Source organism: Elaeis guineensis, chromosome 13 (genome assembly GCF_000442705.2).
Source record: "Elaeis guineensis isolate ETL-2024a chromosome 13, EG11, whole genome shotgun sequence".
In the NCBI taxonomy this organism is placed as follows: domain Eukaryota; kingdom Viridiplantae; phylum Streptophyta; class Magnoliopsida; order Arecales; family Arecaceae; genus Elaeis; species Elaeis guineensis.
This window is the reverse complement of record NC_026005.2, coordinates 6534141-6561865: the sequence shown is the minus strand read 5'-3', so window position 1 is coordinate 6561865 and position 27725 is coordinate 6534141. Positions and strand designations below refer to the sequence as shown.

Here is a 27725-nt window from a genome sequence, read left to right as displayed (position 1 = left end):
TTATTAATATAATTTTTTTTATTTATCTAAATAATTTTATTTTTAATTTATTTACGAGAATGATGTAAAATCGGTAAAATATCATTTGGAATGACATTTTATCGTGACCACGTCACTCCATATTTTTCACGTAGGTCACGTAAAAAAAAAAAAAAAAAAAATACATTTTTAAAAACGCCATTCCAAATGATATTTTTAAAAACATCATATTTTTTAGCATTTTTTTCTCTTCAAAAAAAATAAAAAATAAAAAAAATTAAATTTATAAAAAAATAAAAATTTTAATTTTGGTAAAAATAAAAATTATCAATTTAAAATTAGTACCTCCATTTCAAATTATCTTTTTAAAAAAATATCTGAAAAAAATTGGTATAAAAAAATAAAAATATCATTAAAAATTTTAAGAAATAAAAATTATAATTTTAAAATTTAAGAAAATAAAAATTTTAATTTTAATTCAAATAAAAATTGTTATTTCAAATTACAATCTCCTTTTCAAATTATTTTTTTTAAAACAATATCATAAAATTATTCATAATTTTATCCAATATACTATTATTATTTACATTATAATTTCTATAATCCTTTTAGCATAACTTTTTCTCTCCTAATGTTCTGAGACATATTAGAGTATGTGTAATCATATCCACAAAGCATAATATCTGATCACTTAAAATTAAATAATATAAAATAAAATTAACAATAAGTCATATTAAATAGAATAAAAATATAAGTATACAAAAAAATAGTACAATAAAACTTTCAAAAATACTAAGTACAAATCTAAAAAAGGACTAAGTCCCACAAGGATATCGTGGTGCCTGTGGTCGTTTGGACCTTCTCAGGAGATTGTATTTTGAAATGATAATTTTTATTTGAATTAAAATTAAAATTTTTATTTTTTTAAATTTTAGAATTATAATTTTTATTTTTAAAAATTTTTAATGATATTTTTAATTTTTTTTACACCAATTTTTTTCAGATATTTTTTTTAAAACATAATTTGAAATGGAGATATTAATTTTAAATGATAATTTTTATTTTTATCAAAATTAAAATTTTTATTTTTTATAAAATTATTATTATTATTATTATTATTATTTTTCATTTTTTACGTTTTTTTTAGGAGAAAAAAATGTCAAAAAATATGACGTTTTTAAAAATATTTTATTTTTTGATGTTTTTATTTTTTAATTTTTTTTTACGTGATCTATGTGAAAAATAGGGGGTGACGTGGTCATGATAAAATATCATTCAAAATGGTATTTTATCGATTTAGCATCATTCTGATAAATAAGTTAAAAATAAAATTATTTAAGTAAATAATTTTTTTTATATTAATTAAAAAAAAACTCTACGATCTTCTCTTGTTGCATTGAAATTGTTAATTTACTCCTTATTTCTGAAGTTTTGGGTCTTTTATTAATAACATAAACAACAGCAAAAGATTAATGCGAGTAATGGGAGTTCCCAGCCTTGCTCTGTACCTTATGAAGAGTCATCCTCTCTCTCTATCATATATGCATGAACGAGAAAACACTCCAAGATTTCATTCCTTAAAGCGTTGAGCCATGAAGGTTCATACATGACCAAGAACCATTTTTGTTAAAATGTCATGGAACGCCATAAAATGAGTGAAGCATGCTCATGAAGAGAAGTTACCCCAAGAGTTCCCTACATGAACCACGATCGCCAAGGATTTTGTGTCCGAAAACATCATTGAATGCATATAGGATTCTGCAATGTTCCCATGAACAAAAATCCTCCTGCATGTTATTTTTTTAATAGCATGCAATTGGCGACACTTTTTTGCATGAAAAATATTCTATTCTACACATAACCGTTGCAAACAAAAAAAATTATGATGTTTTGAGTATTTTAGCCATAGATTGTGGTGGAGAAGTCTTTAAGGCATTGAGATGGAGAGGGTCGTAGATTTTTTTTGATAACTTAAAAGAGTATTTTTGAAAAAAAAAAAGAGCTTCCAATTCTCATCCTATGAAAAAGCTAAAAACTCATATCATATATGAATTTGTTTTTCATAAAATATAGAAATTATATTTTCATAGAAATATCTTTTTCTAATCTCTCTTATTTGAAAGCTTCAACCAAATAGCAGGATTTTTTCACTTCTCTTTGTCCACATTTTCTCCCCTTCACTTCAACAAATCCTCAGTAGAACGGATAGTGGATGGCTTATTCCTCAATGCACCCAAATGCGCAAGCAAGAGTGAGACCTGAGAGTAAGTTTTGGAATGAACAAAGTAGTATAACCAATATACCTGACAGAAGACCCTATAGATACACCAGTATATACTAGTTTATGTATCAAACGAAATTACAAACTAACATGCATGGATAGCTCCTCTCACCCATAGAAATTATCCCATGCCTCGCTTTATCTTTTGTACATACTCATGACCTTGGAAATTCTTTCCAAAAGCTAACTGCTACCTTTCTACATTTATAGTTAGTTACTTATGACTAACAGTAACTCTGAACTAGTCTTCAGTTTTTGTAAACTTTCTCCCCCTCTTAACCTCTTCCGATGTAATCATCATCCTTTAGTCTTTTTCAATTATAATATATATGAGGGAAGGGACTCACTTACCTCATTTCATCAAAAATACATATATGGATAGCTCAAAACTAAGCATGCACATAGCTCATCCAATTAAATCCCAAACCTGACCTTACGAAGGCTCGGACTATTTCCCTAAGTTTGGCCTTGGATATTACAAATGTTGATTGCCCGTCCGGCAACATAACCGGGACTGAAGCATTGGCTGTATATCGAGCAACATAACATGTAGACTGTATTTAGAAGCAAAATAAGTTACTCAAAATAAATGGATCAATTTATTTCTACTCTCCTTTAATTTAGAAATTAGAATAAGTTATTACATGGGATATATTGAAAAAAATATTTCCAAGTTAAATAGGATAAATAAATTTAAAACAAAAATTATTTATAAAAGAAATCTATTATCTTTTTCAAAAAAAAGTAATTAATTCAAGTACAAAGTTTTTTATTAGAAAAATGATTATAAATTAAAGATGCATTTGATTAGTAATTAAAAATATATATATATATTTTTTAATTTTAAAAAAATAAAAATCAAAAAGCAATATTTGGTAATATCATAAAAAATAAAAAGTAAAAATAAAAAAAATAAAATAATTATTTTATATGTAAAATATTTTTTTTTGATTTTTAAAATTTATTTTTCTATTTTTTTTACTTCAGCGCATCTAAAATATCAAATCAAAAAGTAAAGAACCCAAATTCTTCTCCTTCGTCGAACTCTTCATCTCCTCATCCCCTTTTCTCTTCCTTTTTTAATCTTTCTCTTTTATCGAACTCTTCACATGCTATTTCTAAATATTATTTTTTATTTTACAATAACATAGTTATCAAACATATTTTTTATTTATTATTTTTATTCAATAATAAAAATTAAAAAAAATAAAAAATATTTTTTAAAAATTAAAAATTAAAAATAAAAAAGTGTAGCCAAACCCGCCCTAAATTACTTCTACTCTCTCTTCCCTCCTGCTTTCAAACCTAGCCACAAAAAACTAAAGGGCACCGCAGCGCTACCTACCTAACTAGGACTGAAGGCTACAACTACGGCTAGAGACGTGTCGGCAAGGAAAAGCTGGGAGACGAAGAACGCAGACCATGATGGAGGCCGCCGTCAGTCTTCCCACAATCCCCCTCCTCGCCTTCTCCAAAACCCTCAAATTCTCCCCCAAACGCTGCCTCCGCCGCCCCCTCCCGCCGCCTCCTTCCCTTAATCGCCGGAGCTTTTCCGCCGGGAAGGTCAGATGCTTCGGAAACATAGATCCCCAGAGGTCCAGGGAGCTCTTTTTGATGTCCTTCGCTGGATCGTTGCTTCGGAATTACCCTCCTCTGGAGACGGTATCTCGTGGTTTGGCATCAATATCGAGTTCTGCGGCCTTGTCTGGTGCCCGTGGAGGTGGCGATGGGTTCGGCGGAGGTGTTTCCGGTGGCGGTGGCGGCCATGGCGGCGGAGGTTGCAGCGGCGAGGAAGGAGGATTGAAAGTTCTTGCCGGGGATTCTGGTGAGGTCACGTCTTCTGGATCGGATGTCATAATGCTTGACGTTGGAGTAAGAAATTTTCCATTTTTCCGTTTAAAAATCTGATTTTTATGAAAAACCCACAATTTTAAGTGTTGGTTTGATAATTTCTGCAGGGAATGTCCTGTGGTGGATGTGCTGCGAGCGTGAAACGCATTTTGGAAAGCCAAGTAAGATCTTTTCTCGCTTTGGTTTTCAAATCGGGTATAAAACAATTGCGTTGTTAAATAATAAGCTGTAATGTGTAGACAACTAGACAAGATATGTATTTATGTGATTTTTCTTAAAGCCATCACATAGACCTTATCTTAATGATGCAAAAATGAATTCTCCAATCATTTTGAATAATGCCACAAAGTTTATTTACTCAGAGTCCGTTTGGTTGGGGTGTGTCAAATTATGGGGTAATCTAACGATTTATGGGAATCATTTATCTGAAAAAATGATTGCGAAGGAAAATAATTTTTACTACATTTAGTTGGCAGAAAAATTACTTCAGAAAATGACACTAGAAAAAAATCACTACATTTGGTTGGAAGTAATCCTATATAGAAATATGATAAAATTTATAAATATATCCTTAAACATAAAATAATTTTTTAATACTAGGATAGCATTATCATATCTAATTAGTTTTTATATAATGACTATAATCATATTGTCCTTTGCATAATGCCATCTCCATCTTAATTTTTTTGCAAAACCTCTTTATTGAATGAATTTGAAAAGACATCAGAACAATTCAATGATTACATATGTAGCTTTATTGGGGATATTTTTATCGAGTAGGATTACCACCACTCAAGAATTTACCAAATACCAACCTCCCATGGTATTTGTTTTACCTTCCCTCTCCAAAAAATAAACGTGGGCCCTACCATTTTTTTTACCATCTCTCTCTTCCATTTTTTATACGAAACATGGTAATCTGATATGGAATTCATTTTTTCATGCCTAATGACCTCCAATCAAATGGACCCTCAGTATATCACTCATTTCTGTGATTGGCGACTCTGGTGGCATTTACTTGTCACTTATGTTTTTTGTTATTAATACTCGGCCCCATATCTGACTGCAGCCCCAGGTGTCCGCAGCAAGTGTCAACCTTGCTACCGAGACAGCAATTGTTTGGGCTGTACCTGAAGTTAAGGCTACAGAGAACTGGAAACAGCAATTGGGAGAAAAACTTGCAGATCGGCTGACAACTTCTGGATTTAAGTCCAACCTTCGAGGTAATCCTTTTTATGAAATATGGTAATTTTTTATGTCCTCTGGTAGCAGACTAGCAGTGGGAGAGTGTTTTTCATGCATATGCTTTGTGATCTCCACTTTTATATGTGTACACGAAGCGTATTGGTTCAAGATGCAAAGTGAAACGTCTTGATAATTGGTCATGGAAGAAAATGATTTTGAGGTGTAATTATCCTGTCAAAAGGAAATTTATGAGGTGACAATCACAAATCCTGTATTATCAGGATAACTAGTTATACTTTCCAATTTATTTTAGGTGACACAAATACAGAGTTTGAATTTGCAGTTTGTCCTAATTATATCTAAGTTTAAAGAGTGCCTTTTCTGGACCAACAAAGCAAGAGCTTATACTGAATTTTCATCATATCTTTAAGAGCAACACATGAACTCAAGCTTTTCTTCTTGAACAAATCAAAATTGATTTTGGATGTTTTCTCACTTCATGATTATATATCAAGCTCAACTCTGTTTTGTTAACTTTGATCTGTTGTTTTTGTCAAGTTAAAAATGTACAGCAGAATTTTCTACTTGTGTTAGTGGAAAATGGAATTATCACCAAGTACCAAGATCTTATTTAGTAAATGAGCTCATAATTCAACAGAAAAGAAAGAAGAATTTCAAACAGATGCCTAAGTAATAACAGACTGGCCCCAAAAGCCTTACACATGATCTCCATCAACACAACACATGCACATGCATGAACAAAATTCAGAGTGACTGTGGTACCAAAATACATAAGAAATTTATCAATAGCAAGGATTGTGGTGCTTTCTGGCCTGCCATGGCATGCCATCCATTGCCTATTGTGCCATGCCTTATGGTAATCCTATCATCTGTGTCAGTGTACCCTAATACTTTTCCTATTTTTTTGGCTCATTTCATTATTTTGCTTCTGTAATCCAGTATAATCTTGCTTCTGCTTTACTCATTATTACATCCATTTCACCTGTATTTTATGCTGCAATCTGAGGGCCTTCTCGGTTCTTTTCTTGTGTCACTCTTGAACTACAACATTGATGACCTCTAGTGACCATGACTTCATGAAAACTACAATCGTAACCCTTAAGCTACTACCTTAAATGACACTCTTAAAAACTAATAAATGATTAAAGCATGTCAAACAAAACTCCACCTCTTTGACACAATGGAACAAATTTATGTTTATAATGAAGTCACATCAGTATGGCTCTTTCATTGAATAAAGTTAGATAACTGGGGAGTCACTAAGTCTTTAGCATTGTACAATGGTATAGACATACTATTTTCAAATTAATAACAAATAAAAGATATTCAATTCTTTTGCTTTACATGCTTACAATCTTCAGTAAATCTTCTGTACTAAAAATGTGATGCATGCTTACATGTGTTTTGCAATTCTGTAGGTAAGCCAACCATATTTAACATCGATGTGGTAGTTTTAAATATTTAATTGTCAGAAATGATCTAGATCATGACTTTCTGTTGAACTAAATTTGTTAGACTATACCTTCTCTAATTTATCATGGTGCTTTTCTTGTATGTCTAATTTTCAAAAGCAGTAGAGGGCTAACGAGATAACTTGTTTGGACAACCATCAACAGTTTATTTATTATACGTTAGCAGATAAAGGCTTAAATTTATCTCACACCATCAGAACTCAGCAATCCTGGCAACTTAGCAGTATAGAGATTTTTCATCTTTAGAATGTAGATTATTTTGAGTTTTTGAGTTTGACCACAAACAATTCTTCATTCTGGTTGAAAGTTGGCACAACAAAATGTATCCATCTCCATTTTTTTAAGGTCTGAATGCTCTGAGAAACTAGGTAACTTATAAATGATAAGAAACTGATTTCACAAGAAGCATATTTTAAAACCATCAGCTGCTATTTGTTATAAGACTGGCCAGTTAATTCATCAAATAACTTGATTGATGAACTATAAGGTGCCAATTTGATGAGGCAGAAAAGCAATAAGTCTAATTTAGTTTACCAAGTAATTTACTAAACCAAGCTTACTAGGATGTGCTGCAGTTTTTTCAACCTGTATGTAGTCATAATTGATGAAATAAGCATGGTGCTTGTCATATGGAACTTGAAATTTATACACTTATTCTGTCTTAAAAGTTGAAATGTATCATATACTCTCAATCATTTCATAGTTACACATAGGCATAGTGACCACAGTCTAGTCCAGTTACCAGGTAATATGTTACATAGCATATTAAATATTGTTTTCACCGTGCTAATCTTCTGTTCATTTTGTTGTGGTTCTTTATAAATCTGGGCTTCTAACAGATACTTCAAGAGAGAACTTGGACAGAGTGTTTGAAAAGAAGATGGATGAGAGGCTTCAACGCTTGAAAGAAAGCGGTATGCCTTTTTTTTTTTTGAACTTGCTTCCAAAAGCGGTCAACCAGAGCACCAATTTTTGCTCTTAGTATATTGTGATTGAATTGTCGGATACTCGGATCATTGCAAACTCTAAAGCGTTTCTACTTTAAAGTGAAATTTATTCCAACATAAAATTGATTCCTTTTTTGGCTAACTATAAGTAGTTAAGTACGTATATGTTTTCTTGTTTTTCTCAGGTCAAGAGCTTGCTGTCTCGTGGGCATTATGTGCTGTATGCTTTTTGGGTCACATTGCTCATTTTTTGGGAGCCAGTGCCCCCTCGTGGTTGCATGCATTCCACTCAACTAGATTTCATCTGTCACTCTCATTAATGACATTTGTTGGCCCGGGCCGCAAACTTATTTTTGATGGATTGAAGAGTTTGCTCAAGGGATCTCCAAACATGAATACTTTAGTTGGTTTAGGTGCTTTATCATCATTTTTGGTCAGTTCCATAGCAGCTTTCATGCCCAAGCTAGTAAGTAACAATTACCTTGAAGTGTTTTAGTTCATGATGCAGCACAACTTTGTTCAGGATGAAACATGTGCTGTATATCAAGCTTATCTTCTTTTGCTCTTTAAATGCTTACTAGTTGTACTATGACAAGGAACATGTATTAGTTTATCATACTGATCAATAAGCAAGCTAATTGATCACACTGTGATACATAGGCTGCAAAGAAGTTGATTATCATGCTGGCATTCAGAAAGCATACATAAGAAACACTACCATGAAATGACATTAGGGAAGTGTTGAAAATATTTAACATATAGTTGGAGATACATCATTGTGCCATATCCTGACCAACATGAAAATGATGCATCATACTTCAATCTTGACATCATGTGTGAGCTAATTTGTCAAATATATCCCATTTAAAGCACTCTAATTTCTCAGCATCTATCTTACTGTTCTCGTTTTCAACCTCCTTGCTCATACTTCATGGATAAATTTGTCGATGTTATTTAATCAGTTGGTTGATCCATAGTCCTTAATTGTTTCCTCAAAGGAGATATAATGGAAGTAAGTGGAGTTGATTCTCCCTTGTGAGGCCTCATTATGGAAAACCTGTTTTTATTCCCATTACATGTGTGAGATCTCATTTTTGGGAAGGTACTTTTTATTTCCATTATATCCTTCACAATATGTCCTAATTCTAACAGCAAAAAGAAAGGATGCACTTGAACCTCTGCCTTTGTATCTTGCATATTGAATGCTACATCTTTAACTAAATGGAGTATCTCCAACTTCTCTCTTTCTGACCCATTTGTCACCTAAAATGCAGATTATGAAGCTTCACTTTTATCTCCTTTAGCAGCACAATTATTACAACCAAATTTCACTTTTCTTGGCAAACCTTATTTTGTTCATCTTTCTATGTCCATGTTAATCTCAATTATAACTCCATTTTGGAACATTAGCCAAGCCAGAGAAAAACTTGGTCTTCTTATCTTCCTCTGTTACGTAAGATTATCCATGACCTTTGTCTTTATTCCAATTTCCCTCTTGCTTGAGCCACTCTTTGCTAACCCTAAATAAACTTTTTTATCTTATTCTACCTTCCCAGGCAGATCTTATCATATTAAAGCGCAATAAGCTTCACATCCTCCATATTCCAAGAGAAGTTTAGACTGAAGTATTGAAATGCCTTCTTCCACACCTTTTGATCACTTCAGTTTTCTCAAGTTAATGTTTAATATGGTATTCCTTCTCTTGATTAACATTCCACCTCTATACATATCTATCCCTTATCTTTGGATGGTCTTAGAATAAAATGGATTTGTGCTTAAGCTTCCTTGAGAAAAATCCAGCACAATAGGAAATGGTATGGCATTTGCCTAAGTAAACATCTAATGTTAATAATGCACAGCATACCTATTCATAGAAGATAGAAAACATGAATCTGGACATAGAAGGTTCTGCTTTGGATTTATTGCTCATAAAGACTAGAATAAATCAAGGGAAGATATTCAAGTTCATTCCTTCTCACAGAATATGAAAATCACCTAGACTCTTGTTCCATATTATTTATTCTATGCCAACATATAATCCTCATCTTACTACTATGCAATGCAAAAGGATTTATGTCTGGCCAGAGTATGGGCAATTGTGGAGTGTTCCACCAGAAATAAGGGGCATGTTTGGTCAGGGTGCACAGGGTGTGTGGGGTGGGGGGTTGGACTTTGGAATGAGCGAATGTGAATGAGTGACTCCCATTCTAGCCGTTTTGTTGGGGGAAGTCCCATTCCCATTTTGATTCTAGAGGAGAATGGGAATGCTCCAATCCCCCAAAATCCAATCCTTACTCCCCCTTGGGATTCAAATTCCATTTTGATTTTGGTCATTAACCAAATATGTCGGGGGATATGGCCATTTGGATTCCTATTCCTATTCCAATCCATTCCGATTCCAACTCTAATTCCGGCCATGAACTAGATGTGCCCAAAATGCCTAGGTTCACAAACTATGCATATCTTTCATCTTTTTGTAGACACTCCTATTTGTGAGAAATAAATCCCCTTGCTTCACCTTTTATTCTCTTCTGGGATGAGATAAATACATGCACCAGCCTAGTGGAAATGTTTGTGTGCTTATCAAGTCACTTCATAAAAGAACAATCTGTAAGTACTTGTGAGATTGCAGCTTGTGGTGCTTCTCTCTCATGTCCATTGTGCATGTCAAGCACATATATTTAACTAGATGAAGCATGAGCTTCATAAGCTAAATATCACATCTAAAATTCTCAGCTATTTAAAGCTTGTGTTTCTACTTTATACTGCACTCTTCTATATTATTATGCAACCACACTGCTAAAGTCAATCTACTTATTTTCTTGATATAATGTTTTTCTTAAATGTTTCTGAATGGATGATTTGACATATCCTCTTCATCTTAACTGGTTTGGTCCATGTGAAAGCTAAGATAGTGATTGGCTTGTGAATTACAACTGATGTATTTTGCCAACACCATGTGATATTTATGCAGGGATGGAAGACATTTTTTGAGGAACCAATAATGTTAATAGCATTCGTCCTTTTAGGGAAGAATCTTGAACAGAGAGCAAAGCTAAAAGCTACCAGTGACATGACTGGACTTCTGAATATTCTCCCAAAAAAGGCTCGCCTCATGGTTGACAGTAATGCTGAACAGTTGTCTTCGGTTGTTGAGGTTCCTTGTAGTAACCTTGCCATTGGAGACCATATTGTCATTCTTCCAGGGGTAAGTAAATCAGCTTTTCATTTCCTTGCTCGTTATATATTTTTCTGTAAGATACATGTTGCGAGATGTGAAATTTTGGATGAAAGTAGAATGAAACTATACAATTCTTTTTGTGCTGGTGGCGAGACATACGAGTTGAAGGTGAATTAGGATCAGTAAAACAATCCTGGCAGAATGAGACTTAATTATATTCAATCAGAGATCTAACATTATTATCCATGACTCTTCAGTTCACAGACAGTGATCTTTGTTTTCCTTCTTTACTAATTCTGGACTTATTTGCAGTACTATTTTTGTATCTGTTTGTCATTATTGACTAAATCATTGCTTATCTCTATCTGATTTGAACTGCATTTACATTATCTATTCATTCTTAGTCACTCTTGAACCATTTAGGACCGTGTTCCAGCAGATGGAATTGTGAAAGCTGGAAGGAGCACGGTTGATGAATCGAGTCTCAGTGGGGAGCCCTTGCCAGTGACGAAGCTACCTGGGGTACACCTTTTTTCTCCTCTCATTTGATTAATTACTAGGGCATCTAGTTTATGTAGGTGCATTGTTTAATTCTTTTTTTTTTTTTTTGATGTGCTTAATCTTGCACCATCATTTTCTATTCCCTTTTTCTGTGGCACTGCTTTCAAGTTTCAACTGATGCAATATTTTCTATCCCAGGCTGAAGTGACAGCAGGAAGCATTAACTTGAATGGTACACTAACCGTTGAAGTTAGAAGACCAGGTGGTGAAACTGTTATGGGAGACATAGTTCGCTTGGTAGAAGAAGCACAGACGAGGGAAGCCCCTGTGCAACGGCTTGCTGACAAGGTTTGTACATCTTTTGGTTTTTATATTTCCATCTAAGCCATAGAATAGCGTATGCAACTGTTTTCCAGAAATGCCAAATCAAATGTAAGAAAGATTTGTCAATATATTTGATGTTGCATACTAGTATCCAGTGAGCTTCTTCTTTTTTCTTTTTTTTTTTTTAATAATTCTTGGACGGTATCTCTAAATTGAACTCACGAGCCATGCATCTTATGGAATTACCTAAAATCTAGTTAGTGCCTAACAATCATATTCTAGTTAAAGTCTTATGATACTGTATTAACAAAATTCATGCAACTTAATCTTGTTAACTTACGATTTTTTTACGCTATATTCTTCATGGAACTTGACACTTTTTTCGTGATCGATATGTATTTACATCTCACTTGTCCAATGTTTCTTTCCTTCCCTTCTGAAGTATAAAAACAGAATTTTCTTTTCCCTTGCTCAGTGTCTTATTAAACTCCAAAAGCTGGCGTCTCCTGTTGTTGCTCTGATAGTTGCATCTGATACACTCCATGATCTACTGCAGCACATAAATTAGTTGTTGGTTGTGACAACAGGTAGCTGGGCATTTTACATATGGAGTCATGGCATTCTCTGCTGCTACATTTATGTTCTGGAGTTTGTTTGGTTCACGGCTGGTACCAGCAGCTATTCATCAAGGAAGTCCGCTTTCTCTGGCATTGCAGCTTTCCTGTAGTGTTCTGGTATGGTTCCTGTACAACTCTAATTTTTAGCAGAATTTATAAACAATTCATCAAGCCCTCCTCATGTTACTTACTTATTCCCCCATTAATTACCTTATGGGTATTTCTAAGTTCTTGAGAAATTTCTCAGTCACATTTTTCATGTGCTTCGCTTGTACTTGATCAGGAGACATGCATGCTATGAGAAAATGCGAGTCTTTCATTATGTTTATAACGTACACAACATGTGAAAAAAGCTGCACCCATGGTCTTTTCAACAGATCTCACCCAAAAAAGAAAAAAAGAATATGTTGTAAGGAAAGGGTTTTAGAGAAGTTTAAAAGGGCAAGATCGGTAACATGTTCTTTATTAGGAATTATATATTTTTTTAAAAAAATTCTGTTTGCTAGCACTATTTCACTTTCCTCCTCTCTTAAGAGGATAATAGTAGTTGATGCTAGTTATTTAAATTAAATATGGTAGAAATGGAGGAAATAATAACAGAATTTTGGTGCTGTCCAGCAAAATACAGAGGCTTAAATATTTCTATAAGTGTGCTTTATTTTTTAGAATAACATGACATGGCATAGGTTGGGGGCTGCCTTCTCCATTGTTTTTCTCCTAGCTGAACTTCCACATGAACATATATATGAACCGGATTGAATCGAATGGCTGAACCATGGTGGTTAGCAACTGGTCCCCCGAACTATGCAATTTGGTATGCATTCGGCATGCTCTGAACCGCCCATTTCGGCATGGTTTGGAAGATCCATGGAGCATATGCATGTACGAAGGTTTTATTTATGTTTGCATGAGTACAGAACATGATTCTATCAGAAATAGTAATGTCTTGCTTAGGATATTCTTTTCCAGTGGTTATCCCTAGTCTAATATTCTCAGCATAGTGCAGGTTGTTGCATGTCCATGTGCACTTGGGCTGGCCACTCCTACAGCCGTGCTGGTACAACTAAAGATCATATTCATTTTCTTTTGACTCTGTGAACTTTTCCTCCCATAACTCTAATTGATCTTCGGGTTCTGTTAACCTAATCTGTTATTTAGGTTGGAACCTCATTAGGAGCAACCAGAGGACTGCTTTTACGTGGTGGAAATGTCTTAGAAAAATTTGCAGAGGTTGATACTGTTGTATTCGACAAAACAGGGACTTTAACAATTGGAAAGCCTGTGGTGACCAAAATTATAGCCTCTCAAAATGACGGAGATTGGGATTCAAAGTTAAGTGATGAAGCAATTACTAATGTCAAATCTTCAGATTTCGGAATGATGTGCTATTTTGTATGCATGTTTTAGATCTTGCCACGGAACAAAATTCTTATATTTTAGTTCTTTCTCCAAAACAGATTATAACTTCATTTAAGCATCACACTATCAACCAGTGGCTGCAGTAGGCCATTTTCTTTCATTGAAAAGAAAGTATCTTGTGTGCTGTAATTAATGGTTATCATGATCATAGCTATTCCTGCTTTACTGTAAAGCATGAATAACAGGCTTCTGACATATGTATTCCAGTAACATGTAGTTCTACATAAAGAAAAATGATAATTACTTGTTTAACGATAGAATTATTAAAACTAAAGTAAGAAATGCAATACTATATAAAACTCATGGTGCACTTGCGTATGTCTCAAAGCATCTACTAGTGTTATTTCCATTGCAAGAGAAGGCTACTTCCATGGTACCAATTCTATCACATAGCCCTATTATTCTATGAAAAATACTGTTTAATCACAATGCAGATACTCTGTGTATCAAATATGTTGAACAAGTACTGCTAGTAATTCTGAGACATAAGACATAAATGGCTCCATTTTTATGAGGAATAATCAACAGTTTATCCATTCATCATTGGAGGTAGAGAGCAGGGCGCATTACAACTTGTCCTTTCCTTATGAATATCTAGTCTAACATAATTTATATTCCTAGTAAAGGTATGTATTAGATACATTGTGATCCTTCTATGTATTACAAAATATGGAACCAATTTTTCTAGACTTCTTCAAAATAGAAAATTCTAACTAATTAATTAAGACCCCAAAAGATTTACAAATTAAATCTCCAAAGATCTTGTTGCTGCTGCTGCTGCTGCTGCTGCTGCTGGTAGTGGTGGTTGTGGCTAGAACATTGTTACGCTAAATATAAGAAAAAAATGTGAAGTGTAGCTACTGGATTTTTGAATTTATGTATTGATGGAATCATGTCTATGATGCATGTTTTCTTTTGTGTGTTTACAATCACCTTTTTGTCATGATTCATAGTTAAAAAAATGATGCAATTTGTCACTTGGTCCAAACTATATCTTATTCATAAGAAAAATAGCAGGCTTCAAGTTTTCTTTGAATATGTATATGAGCTCAATGCTAGACACATAAATGCATTCATGTGCATCCAGGACTACAGATTCACAACATTTGCTGAATCTTGTATTTGGTGTTAGAAGAATCAGATATTCTTCATCACGTCTAATATGGAGACTTAAGTTTATGCAAGTACAGTCTCATTATTATTGCATTTGTCTAGCACTTCATGGAAAATCATTTTTGTAGGATCTCTTCCTTTTCTTTGGTTCCATCTTATAAAGGACCACATCACTTCTAAGAAATGATACTTCAAAGTTCAAACCTTACCTATTGTGGACCAGAAATGAATTAAAAAAAATCCAAGTTATATTTATAGGTTAACTGTTAACCTAATGTCTACCACTCTGTCTTGGGGCTTCAATATTTGTAGTTTGTAAGACTTCCATGCATCAGATAGAATAATAAACTATTTCATTTTATATAGCTACAAGTTAATATCCTAAACCTTCATTTTTTTGATTTTACATAATCGACCTTCAAAAAGCTTTTTTTACTAGTTTTTATTTAGAGCTTTTAGTGATGAATCTTCATCTTTCTGTGTAGGAATAGTTTCGATTACAAATGGACAGAAGTTGATATTTTGAGGTTAGCAGCTGGAGTCGAATCAAACACAAATCATCCAGTTGGTAAAGCTATTGTGGAAGCTGCTTCTGCTGCTAGTTGCCTTAATGTGAAGGTGCTTTTGCTCTAGCCTGAAATACATGTTTTGTCGTTTCTCTATTTTTGAGTACTTTATCTGAAGCCATGAAGATATCATCTCCTCAGGCATAAGACAACTATTGGCCCGGTGTTTTCCGACTTTATACTGTTTCCTTTTCCATGTTTCTTTTTCTTGTTTTCGTTTCTTTTCTTCTCTTGGTTACATGGTTGATAGTTAAGCTGACCCAGATAGTGGGGACCACGTTTAGTGGTTCTGGTTCTGGTTATATGGTTGATAATTCTGAGCATTCTGTAAAAACGTTTAGTTATGATGATCAATCTTCTCACATTTTTCATTCATCACAATAAGAAGGGTCAGGTTATTTTATTTTTTCTTTGCTTTCAGAATGCAATTGGTGATCAAATTGGAATAACACCAGAAGCAGCCTTAATTGGAACAATTTTCATAAGGGCAATGCTGATGGTTATTGTTACAGATGGAAAATGCTGATAGTAAGTATAGACAAAAACATGAGAATCCTGTATTGAAGTGAATAAATTTGCTTATGCTAATTCTAAGACATCCCCTGAAAGTTGACATGCCACTATGATGATTGAAAATAAATCTTAAATCTTACAAAGTTATCATTTTAAATACAGAGAGCAAGGACCTAAAACAGAAGAGTGGCAAAAAATGATGTGTCAACAAGAAAATTAGTGGCATAGTCATGGCTTATTGAGAAAGCTGTATTTTTGTGTCACATATAATATGTTCAAGACATATCTGAGTAGATCTTTTTTCGTGTGCCTATTATAAGCCACTTGTTTGATGTATGCTCCTACATCAAGTTTAATTAATAGTTGATCACGAGTGAGGAACATAAGTATTAAAAGGCCATAACCGTAGTGATCAAGTCTTATCCGAACAATTTGGGATCAGCTTGGAAATAAATAGTAAGAAAATTATGCAAGGATATATCAGAATAACTTTTGGTGCATTGAGATAATATTTTACAGTTTAATATGCAATTTCTCGTTTCCTGCTCCAAACTGGGGATTAGGGCCTCTTATTCTTCATCATACATAAAACTAGGCTTGCATATAACTATGAGGCTCATATCTAAAACTACATTCTTTAGTAAATAGACCACTCTTGATCATCTCCTTCTGGCGAGTAAATCAAGCAATGAAAGAGTCTATTTATAAATTCGCACACATGCATGCACACATTTCAACATGAACATGTGTATGTTGTGCACAAACACATCGTTATGAATAAATAATTTCGTGTTAATCAATTAAATACCTCCAACAAGTGTGCCTAGGCTGGTTCTCCCTTCCTTTGTTATCTATATACAAAAAGATCTGCAGTCCCATTTTTTAAGGGATAAAAACCCTGCCAACCAATCATAGGTGGTCGGTTGCAGTGATTTCCTATAGCCTGCACCTTAGGCTAACTTGGTGAATGACCTTTATTTTTGCATAGCTAGATATAATGCTGTTACCAATCTTATGTTATGTTACATCTTCTTCATCTTTTTTTTTGTGTAGAAGCAGCTTATACTAATGAGCTATACAACAAGGGGTTGCACTCCTCTAAATATCCCTTATCCCCTTGAACCCCATTGAAGTTTGTATCTGAAGAACACAGGTCTCTTGGTACAATTTCCAGAGACTTTAGCAGCTTGGTCTGCCGGTGCCTTCATCCTTTGTTATATCGACATATGCTTGTTTGCTTGACTTGCTGAATCCAGATAATATATGAATGCGATATAAGAAAGGAACAAGGCATCAATTTTGCCCCCTGACCTATGAATCTTGAAATACTAGATGTCTTTATTTTATTATCATATTTAATTAAGAAATAATTGGACAAAACTATATTTGTTCTGAAAACTGCTAAAATAGTATTGTGGTTCGTCTATAAAATTAGATCTTTTTACTACCCTTTTTTGTTGTTGCTGGTTCCATTGAAATTGTAATATAACTCTTGCATTAGTGGTTTTGAAACTTCTTGGACTCCCTAAATATGAAAAGATGATCAGAGAATACAACCTTAGCCAGCTAGTATTAAAATGTCAATGTCCAATATGTTACATACAAGTTCTTGACTTTATGAAGGAGATTTGTTATTTAATGTGTCCGCAGCATATGTGGATTAGCAATTGGAAGCAAGAGTTCTAACATTTGGTAGTAACACTATTGCTGAAAGTAAATATGTGCCAGTTGTTTTTCTCATTGCCATCCTAAAATAATTTGTTCGAGCATTTTGCATGTTGTATATCTCAAGCTAGCACATTTACCATAGTCAAGTTTTGTTTGATGCACTCTTGTTGTGACTTCTCTTCTAGACATGTTGTAAGAAGAGGAGAGTGAAAATGTGGTACATTTATTGGAAAAAGAGGAGTGTTCTTAACTTCTTATTGATTTCTTTCATGTGGCATCCTCTTAAGGTCTTATTGGAAGTTGTCCTCTACATAGCTAATTTGCATGATACATAGATGGGATTTGTTCATCTATCAATATTATTTTCCAGCTGTTTCTAGGATGTCCATGTTTTCTCTCTCAGATTGTCCACTATTGCAATCTAGAGTTTCCTATGTTTGTGTTTTATCTCTCTGATGGTCTATGTTTCTAGGGCATCTACGTATCACTGGATGCAAAGGAGATGGTTTATAAGTAAAAGAGTATTTGCATCTGAGTTTCTAATCTGATACCCTCTCATAGGCCACAATGCGGCATGATGAGTTCAAGCATAAGGGTTTCATTCTAAATGCAAACTAAACTGCTTTCATTTTGAGCTAAATAAATGAAACTGCCTTCTTTAAAGGAAAAGTAAATCAGATTAAAATGCTGATCAATGATCATCTATAGCGAGCAGTTCATGTGTTATTCATAATACTAAATAATCAGAGCAATGTTCAAAAGTTCAAATCATGCGAGAAGTAAGACTTGTTTAGCAATCTAAGCTCTTCAACTGATTGGCTCTTCTTGGATCATGGTCTGACTCATGCATATCATGAAAGATTGAACAAGTTAATTTTTTTGAAAAATGACTATTTTGCTAACTTTTATCAACCATGTATGGTTATCTAAATTCTTATTGACTATGTAAGAGATAATGATCTGAAGACACATCAGATACACAACATGTATGGTTAATGCTTCATTCAATTTTGTAATCTTTGATCATTCTTATTGACATCTAATCACAGGCAACAGATGGAACATTCAGGGAGGAGCCTGGGTCTGGTGCAGTAGCCACTGTTGAGAATAAGAAGGTTGCTGTTGGGACATTGAGCTGGCTCAGAAGGTATTGCTATAAATACTAGTTTTTTGGTATCACCAGTTGTTGGAACTCTCTTCTCTGCTTGATTTGTATGCATGGTTACCACTGGACTTACTCCATCAAGGGGTATGATTTATGTTTGCTTAACACATTCCTTCATGTTGCTGACTTACGGATGGAAGTTAAACGTGTCAGAAATGTGGCTGTCTCAACAGAAATGCGGAGGTCTTTTGCAAGGGATGTGCCATTGCTGCCTTGTGATCTAATTGAATCGATTGTTTTGCAGGCATGGAGTTGTTCATAACCCGTTTCCAGATGCAGAATTTATAGATCAGTCGGTTGTATATGTAGGAGTAGATGGTGTCTTAGCTGGAATTATTTACTTTGAGGATAAGTTAAGGGACGATGCCTGTGAAGTTGTTGAAATTTTGTCCAAGCAAGGAATTAGCACGTACATGCTATCTGGGGACAAAAGGAGTACCGCTGAGCATGTGGCATCCATGGTTGGTATCCACAAAGACAAGGTATGAACCATATAATTCAAAATTTCCACCTAAGTGAAGATCCATATCTTATTTAACTTACTGTCTTCCTTAGCTTTGGAAGAAAAGCTTAAGTGCATTTAATGCAATAGTAAATACAGCCCGTATGTGCATGTTTATACAGTTGTGTGATGATTACTGCTACCATAAATATGCTATAGCAGGTCATGCAAAACATTTGGTCTTTTAGGGGCTGTTTGGATTCCACAAACAGCTTATCCACAGATAATTTGTTCTTGGTGGAAAATTCGGTTGGAAAAGAATGAGAAAGAGGGAGTCTAAGGAATCAGGGGTGTCTTGGAGCCTCTAGTCCTGATTTTTCTGAGACAAGATAGCCACTTCTCAGTTTGATTATCTTATCCTCCAATATTGGGATTGAAAGTCCAACGACATCTTCTAGCTGCTATTACTTCTCTTCTTCCTCTTCTTAAACCATAATGCTCACTAGGCATAGTTTGTCTGTGCACAATGAGTTTGAGCATCCAAAACCCCTTAAGGAACAATGGCCCCTAAAATGAATAAAGCTTCTAATCAAAACTAGTATTTGTTTTTTTCTCTATTATTCTAGATAAGGTCCAGAATCTTGCCGGTACCAAACTAAACCATACTGACGCTTGGTATGTATATGCCTATCGGTTTGACACTACTTCAGTATTTTTTTCTCTTTTTCATCTTTTAATTATTTGATTTTGAAGATTATTATAATATTTATGGATCTTGAAATTTCTATTGTCAGGGTGTTTTAATGTTATTTTATTTCATATTGATCTCGAGAGACTATATGATTGCTTAATGGGTGCAATTGTAATAATTAAACATAGATTTATCACTCGGTACATGCATGTATATCATGGTATGTCCCAGTTTTCATCATTTACAACTTTTGTTCAATCATTTCCTTCTTGTTGAACTTTTGATTTTTGTCATCCATCTCTTACTTTTAACTTTACTGTTTTTGCTTTCATTTTATAGATTTACATTGGCTGCCTCAATATATAGGTGGACTTGTCTTGCTCCTTGGCTCTCTCTCTCTCTTTCTCTCTCACTGTTGCTGCCTGGTTTACAATCAGCATCTACTAGAAAGGCATTGGTCTAACCAAACCAGCAGATTCATGGGCGAAGACTTCCACAAACAAATATTTGATTTTATTTTTGTTGGATTTCTCTATAATTATTCATTGGAGACAATATCAAATTTTAGCTAGGTTTTTATATTTATGGTTGAATCTTGCATATTTTCTTATTATTGGATTCAATTTCTAGTATGTTTTGGTGCCAGGTTTAATACCCAAATTGGGGGTCATGTCCTATAAATGCACTCCAAGTTACAAAATACCTAAAAAATTAATTTTATTTCGGATTAATATAGAACCTTGCCTGGAGCACTACAAAAGTTTGGCATGATTTCCTCTAACTTTACTAATTTTTGTCCTATTTTAGGCATTAAAATGAGAAGAAAAAGAGAGAGAGAGAGAGAGAGAGAGAGAGAGAGAGAGAGAGAGAGGGCAAAATAAGGAGAAGCGAGGGGATTATGTCTGATTTGACTTGGATTTAGGCTCAAAATCAGCAAGCCTTCTTTTGTCCCTAAATTTTTCGTGCAAAATCCACTCTCTTTTCGGTGAAAAGAGAGGATAAGGCCATAGGATTTGTTTCTCCTCTATTATTAGGGTCCGTAAGGGGCCGAACCACTCCAAAGCGCTTTGAACTGAGTGGTTCTGCTTTCTTTGGGCCTGTTCGGGCCCCTCACCAACCCAATCTGCCTTTTCAACCTAATACCACACCAGCTCGGTTCTATTTGGCATATCTTGATTCTAGGTGTTCTAAAAGATATCATTTATATTTTAATCTGAATATGTTATTGATATTTTAGATTTTTATTTTATTTTTAACCATAAATGCATTTTCTCTTAACTGAAATTGAGATTCATATTTCCTTTCTTTGTAATGAAGAAACGTGACCAAATATAACAGGTGTTTTCGGGAGTCAAACCAGACGAGAAGAAGAAGTTCATTGCTGACCTTCAAAAAGATCAGAAAAAGGTGGTTGCCATGGTCGGTGATGGCATCAATGATGCTGCTGCTTTGGCTTCATCAGACATTGGAATTGCAATGGGTGAAGGTGTTGGTGCGGCAAGTGATGTATCTTGCATTGTGCTTATGGGTAACAGATTATCACAGGTAGTATGAACCATAAACTTGACCATTTGAAACATATTTTTTCAGTTAATACCCACATGATTGTTGTAGTTTTTCTTTACCCCTTAAATAATCTGTTTCACATTGACCTTATTTTAGATTTGTTTATAATCTTTGCTCCTTGTAAGTGATGTTAAACAAAAGATGTCCTTGTGATTTGCAATTATTTATTGATATTTTACTTATACTTATTATTATTATTTTTTACAATAGTTATAGCAGAATATGGCTCTCATATTTCTGACTTGATAATTCTAATGTTTTTTATATATACATTTTGATAAAATGGTGCAACTGTGCCAAGAAGTTACAATGGTGTGCAAGTGTACTAGGTTCAGTGTAAGGCAAGAGCTAGGCCTATAAGTTCGGATTTGGGAAAGGAGAACTTAGCAAGTTAGGCATACAAGAAAAGAAGATAATGTTAAGAACTTATGATGCTGAAACATGGTGCCATTAAAGAATATTAGCATGATTATCTCCTGATATTATTGAATAGGGATTCTAAAAGATACCTGCCTCTGATAAAACAAAATCTGGGACTTGGCATTTGCGTATTTATTTGCATAACTGAAGTTACAAGAAAATAGCTGAAATTGCAAAGTGCATGAGATGATGCAAAATATGAAGGCTTTATGACTTAACAAAATACCAACTGAAGTTTTGAAAAATCAATGGAATACTATTTTGAACTGGTTACGTAGTTCATAGTATGAGATTTTGAAAATACAGTTGATGCCAAGATTTGCTGTACCAGTCACTGGTCGCTACCGTACTGGGCATTACCATACCATACCGGTATGGAACTAGTACATAGTCTGTACTGTATTGACACTTGGTATGCTTTGCCTTCTTGTACTATACCACTTACTAACATTGAAATAGGATGATACTAGTATGGGGTCTAATATTGAGATGGCAAACCTTAACTGATACACTTAGAATTAAATTTTGAATTAGATATAGGTGTCGTATAGAATGCATCAACTATTGCAGTATTAAATGCATGTACCAAACTATGAAATTTTAGGAATGGGTGATGAAACAAAGATTGAGAGAAAAGATTTCAACTATAGGCATCGAATCACAAAGATCAACATGAAATCTAGTTTTGAATTAGGCAACTGTTGGAAGATTTAGAGAATATTGAATATTTACACCTGCTCCCTATTGTGTCGGAGAAAGCATATTGTGGAGTGCCTGGAGAGGTTATCTATTGGGCATTCAAGATAATTATGAACACCAATTGGGTACTTAATACAATTATTATCAAGAGAAGTTCTGGTGGTGCTCCACAGCAAAGGTCCTTCAGTGAGCTTGTTTTTTTTTTTACGCTCACTGTCCATGAACTTATCATTTACTCTTATCTAGGAGTACATATAATTGTTTGCAAAAGAGAGTTGATGGATGCAATGAGATCTGGATTAAATGCTCAACAAGAAAGGAACATGAAATGCAATTAAAATTGAATGCCAAGTGGAAAAAACAATGTCATCACTTTCACAGCAGTACACTTATAGAAGAATCTAAAGATTAAAAAAAGAAAGATAGAACTATAGCTTGCTGAATAATATAAAGAGCTGCTTTGAGTTTTATGTCATTAATATGTCTTTCCAGCCCAACAACGAAAAAATTTATGAGACCATAAGGCTTGCAATGTTCTGTAATTGAAAATCTTGGGCATTAAAGAAGCTTTTAGAATAGAAGATGAGTGTGGTGGAGATCATTATCCAGTGAGTATATGGTAAGGTATAGCAGGACAATGTGGGAAAAAAGTATATTCGAGACATAGTTCCACTACTTAAGGGCCAAATGTTGGAGAACCTGCTGAGATGAGATTGTTTGATGCTATGTCACAAACAATTTCCCACTTTCCTTTCTTTGATCCACTAAATCTCTAAATGCTTAATGTTCTGTTAGACAATTGAGCAAAAATTTAATGCTGATACCGAGCCTGTACAGGTTGTCTTGGAACAGTATGGTAGCAGTATGGTCGAGACAAACTGAGATAGTTAGTATCAACAAGAATAAAAGGCAACTCTGAGATAGTTAGTATCAACAAGAATAAAAGGCAACTTGTATGCAACTAGCACGGTCGATATAACTATCATCATGCAACCGGTATGGTCAGTGTAGACCAGTTCAAGAGAGAAACAGTGTCCTGCACAGTACCATTTTTCTATTGGAATGTTATAGTGTTGGTGGTACCTTACAGAACCTGCAATATTTAAATCCTTCTAATTAAGTAACATGTTTAGTCAAGTGACTTCAACAGTTAATTTATATGGACCCAGCTAACATTTATAGATATCTTATCGGGGATGTGGGGTTTGAAAATGATTGGAGCTGATCCTTTTGGCTTAAGATGTGGTAGATTACTTTAATAATTGGCACCTATGTAATGAACAAAAATCTTTATGTAACGTATATTGTCACTTTGCTATAAATACAAATGGTTTTCATGAGAAGATAACGTCATAATTTGTTACTGTGAAGTGTTATAGGTCTTACGTCATGTCACAGTAAGTCTGTTTGTCAAAAATATCAAGCACAAATATAAACAACAAGCTGTTTTCCATTATTTTTTAGAATTAAACGTGTTGGTCTGTGACAGTTTTGGTTCATTTTGGAAACCAACTATGAAATGAGAAGCGTCTGGAAATCATTTTTCTCTGTTTTTATCCTATTTTCTTTATCTTACATTCCTCTTTTTTTTTTTGATTCTTTAGAACACACTTCTGGCCTCTCTTAGGACTACTCCCAACCTTAATAAACACATGCCCGAACCATCTCAAATGACTTCTCCTTGCTGAATCCTCAACTTATACCATCATAAATCATCCTGTAGTTCTCTCTCTCTCTATATATATATACATATGTGTGTGTGTGTGTGCGCACGCACGTGCGCCTGTGCATGTGCATTCGCGATATATATACATGAATGTTCACATCTATAAACATATATACATATATATATATATACATATACATACATACATACATACATATACATATATACATACATATACATATACATATACATACATACATACAGTTCACCAAACTGTGGTGCCAAATCCATAAAACAGTTCACCAAACTATGGTGCCAAATCCATCTGGAACCATGCTCTTGTATGTATGTAAAACAGTTCACCAAACTATGGTGCCAAATCCATAAAACAGTTCACCAAACTATGGTGCCAAATCCATCTGGAACCATGCTCTTGTTACCACTCCCTACATCATCAATTCACTATGAACCATGAAGTCGTCCTTTGTTTTCTTCCAGTTGCCATCCTATTAAATGGATATAAAGTAGTGAATGATAGTTATCTTGTTTGGTTCTCTTGTGACTTGATTCTAGCTCCATCCTTGACTTCTTCCACTTCTATCAATTCTTAGATCCTTTTTCACTAGGATCTCTTTCAATAATTCCACTTCTATCAATTCTTAGATCCTTTTTCACTAGGATCTCTTTCAATAATTCCAATATAATGCCCAGCAGAAGCTTAGTCTCATTGACCAACATTGCATCATCACCAGGAAATGTGCATCTAGGAGCCTTCTCTAGGATGTTACTAATTAGTTCATTCATGAGAAGTAAAAGGTGGTAATAGCCACTCACATTTACATCTAGCATACTCCGCAAGACTTATTGCCATGTTTCACCTTCTAAGCTTCACAATCTTGAGTTGTCTAGAGACTTTTAGGTTGTATATGTATTTTTTCAGTTACATAAGTTGCTAATATTTTTTTTATTGTCACTAATTTAAAGTATTTCAACATATGCTCTTAAATTTTGCTTTAATGCTATACGTAAGAGTTCACCACAATTTGCCACATATTTCTGACATCAGCAAACATAGTAATGTTATGCTTATGAAATGTTCAGAAAACCACCACAGCAAGCATCCAATAACAAGTTTCAAATGGTACTTTATAAAGCCTACTCTTGGTTACATCTTAATTATAACCATCAAGCCTTGTCCCCACTTTTTGGGTCAGCATTATTCATTCGTCAGGCATTCCTATTTAGTGTTATCTTCAATGCTAGTTTTGACTTTTCCATATCATTTTTTCACGATTTTCATCCATTTACCTTAGAACTCCTCCTGCTCCATCATTCATATTTAGTTTTACTCTCCTTGTCAGGGCACCCTTGGATCTTCATTGTACATCCTCACACTATCTTAATCAGTTTTCTTAATTGGTATTTGGTGCAACTCATATGGGTTCGCTGATATACTCATTCCTCACTCTGTCCTTCCAATTTTGGTACCCATCCAACATTCTCATATTTGCTTCAGCCAGCTAGTTTTCTTAGATCCTCTTCATCTGTCAACTTTCCAGGCTATTTGATGTTGCTGACATATTGCCATTTTATAATTTTTTCCCCCATTGACTCTTGGTTGCAGTAAAGTTCCAAATTTACCACTGATTGTAACTAACCTTTTTTCTCACTTCATGCATATGTAATTCTCTGAACTTAACAAACCTTTTACTCAACATCCATCAGGTCTTGCTTTTCATTGTTTTCTCATTATACTCTATCTGTATTAGAAGAACGATATGTGCTGAAATAAATAGAGGAAAGAGAGAGCTAGAACATTTAGATATTTTGAGTAGCGCATAACAAAGTCTCCATATTGTAAAACTGTAAAAGAAGCATTTACCCCCTTTTGCTGGAGTTTATCTTGTTCTTGTCAAGTTACTTTGTATATTTTTGATAAAACAAATTCATCCTAACTGATATCACTGCTACTTCAGTTGATTGATGCTTTGGATTTGAGCAAACAGACAATGAGGACTGTGAAGCAAAACCTGTGGTGGGCATTTGCCTACAATATGGTAAGTTGGCTTTCCCTTTTAACCATAATCTCTTTCATCTGCTATAAATTATATAACATGGTATGGCTGCAGATATTGAACAAACATGCTTGATCAGTATGGTCAAATTCATTTCATAAACAAACTTCAGTAAAAACTAGGCTGCTAGATATTTCTTTTCAAAAGCATTGTTGGGTTGGGTGAAGTGTGTCTTTGGAGAATGCTAAATTAGTTGGTTCATAGCATGTAAATGTTAACAGAAATGGCCTTAGTTTTGGCAAAAGCAGTCCATGAAACCTGAAGAAGACAACAGTTACCTAGCTGTTCTGGAAGCTTTGCTGTTAAAGTCCTTACCAAGAGAACTAGATTCTCCGCACCCCAAACTGACCAGGCCATCCTGTCTTTCCTAATTATTTTTGGCTGTATCTGCACTCATATTATGAAGGGCTTGGTTCCCTTTTAACAGGTTGGACTTCCAATAGCTGCTGGGATTTTGTTACCTGTTACTGGTACCATGCTGACACCATCAATTGCTGGAGCTTTAATGGGTTTAAGTTCAGTGGCAGTGATGACGAACTCACTGCTTTTGAGGCTCAGGTTGGGATCAAAGCACAAAGAAACCAACAAGTTGCAGCAGGAAACCACTCTCCATTCTCTATCCGATATTCCTGTGGATACAAATGGTGGTCCAAGGAAATCTTACCCTGCTAAATGGAGGAATGCCTGATTCTACTTATAAGCCACTCCACACATTATATGAAGCATGAGCTACCGAAAGGCCTGTATCATGCGAAATTGGTCAGTGGCAGTATCTGTGTTGTCGCCCAAACATGCAGAAGGGATCCTGAACCTATCAGTGAAGCTGTGTCATTCTTTAGATGACCAGCATTATGCCTTACTCTGGTCACATCTGAAGTTCATTTTTTTGGGTCATGCTCCTTCTCTTATTGGACATCATTATTTGCAAGCCTAAAAATATGGGTTCACCGTTCCCTTTGTATCAAGTTGAGCAACCATTTTTAACAATTGCTCTGAACATTTCTTTGTTTCTACCATCTATTGGAGATGATTATCAATAAGAACTGCCACTAGATCTGTTTGATTTTGAATTATACTAACTTGCAGCATGATCACCAGAGTCGGTATCTTTAATTGAGTATACATGCTGAGTTGGCATGCTTGTAACTGCATGTGGAGTAATTTGTAATTGCATCAATTTGGCCATGATAGATGCCAGATCCTTGCATTGAAGCTTTGTGGTTGTTTGGTTTTGAAGTTTTGCATGTTAGTCCATAAAATTGGTTGATTAGCTGATAAAATAAATAGATTAATATTGGTTTATGGGTTTACTAGGTCATTATGGGTTGATTTTGTCAAATATTATCTTAAGTTGCTCGGTAGG

At 34.4% G+C, this 27725-nt stretch overlaps 1 protein-coding gene across 2 annotated transcripts; it reads left to right on the top strand.

Moving 5' to 3' along the window:
• The first annotated feature begins 3561 nt into the window (after window positions 1-3561).
• On the top strand, window positions 3562-27435 carry LOC105056821 (copper-transporting ATPase PAA1, chloroplastic). Of its 2 annotated transcripts, XM_010939148.4 has the most exons (17): window positions 3564-4132; window positions 4219-4272; window positions 5181-5334; window positions 7629-7703; window positions 7922-8202; window positions 10711-10944; window positions 11341-11439; window positions 11617-11766; window positions 12330-12476; window positions 13366-13416; window positions 13518-13690; window positions 15377-15509; window positions 18688-18785; window positions 19048-19285; window positions 21275-21481; window positions 26264-26344; window positions 26790-27435. In XM_010939148.4, exons 1-17 carry the CDS (start codon window positions 3683-3685, stop codon window positions 27048-27050), a joined length of 2886 nt encoding a protein of 961 aa, XP_010937450.1. In that variant the 5' UTR covers window positions 3564-3682; the 3' UTR covers window positions 27051-27435. The 2 variants fall into 2 exon arrangements, with proteins under 2 accessions (XP_073103389.1, XP_010937450.1); XM_073247288.1 differs by lacking the exons at window positions 26264-26344; window positions 26790-27435 and having other exon boundaries at window positions 3562-4132; window positions 21254-21390.
• The last annotated feature ends 290 nt before the right edge of the window (window positions 27436-27725 follow it).

What these genes read in the sequence shown, in the direction of transcription:
- LOC105056821 (XM_010939148.4), top strand. Translation starts at nt 3,683, where the DNA reads ATGATGGAGGCCGCCGTCAGTCTTCCCACAATCCCCCTCCTCGCCTTC. An exon ending in AACGCATTTTGGAAAGCCAA is followed by an intron (nt 4,273 to 5,180) that starts GTAAGATCTTTT and finishes ATCTGACTGCAG; the next exon opens with CCCCAGGTGTCCGCAGCAAG. An exon ending in GGGCATTTGCCTACAATATG is followed by an intron (nt 26,345 to 26,789) that starts GTAAGTTGGCTT and finishes CCCTTTTAACAG; the next exon opens with GTTGGACTTCCAATAGCTGC.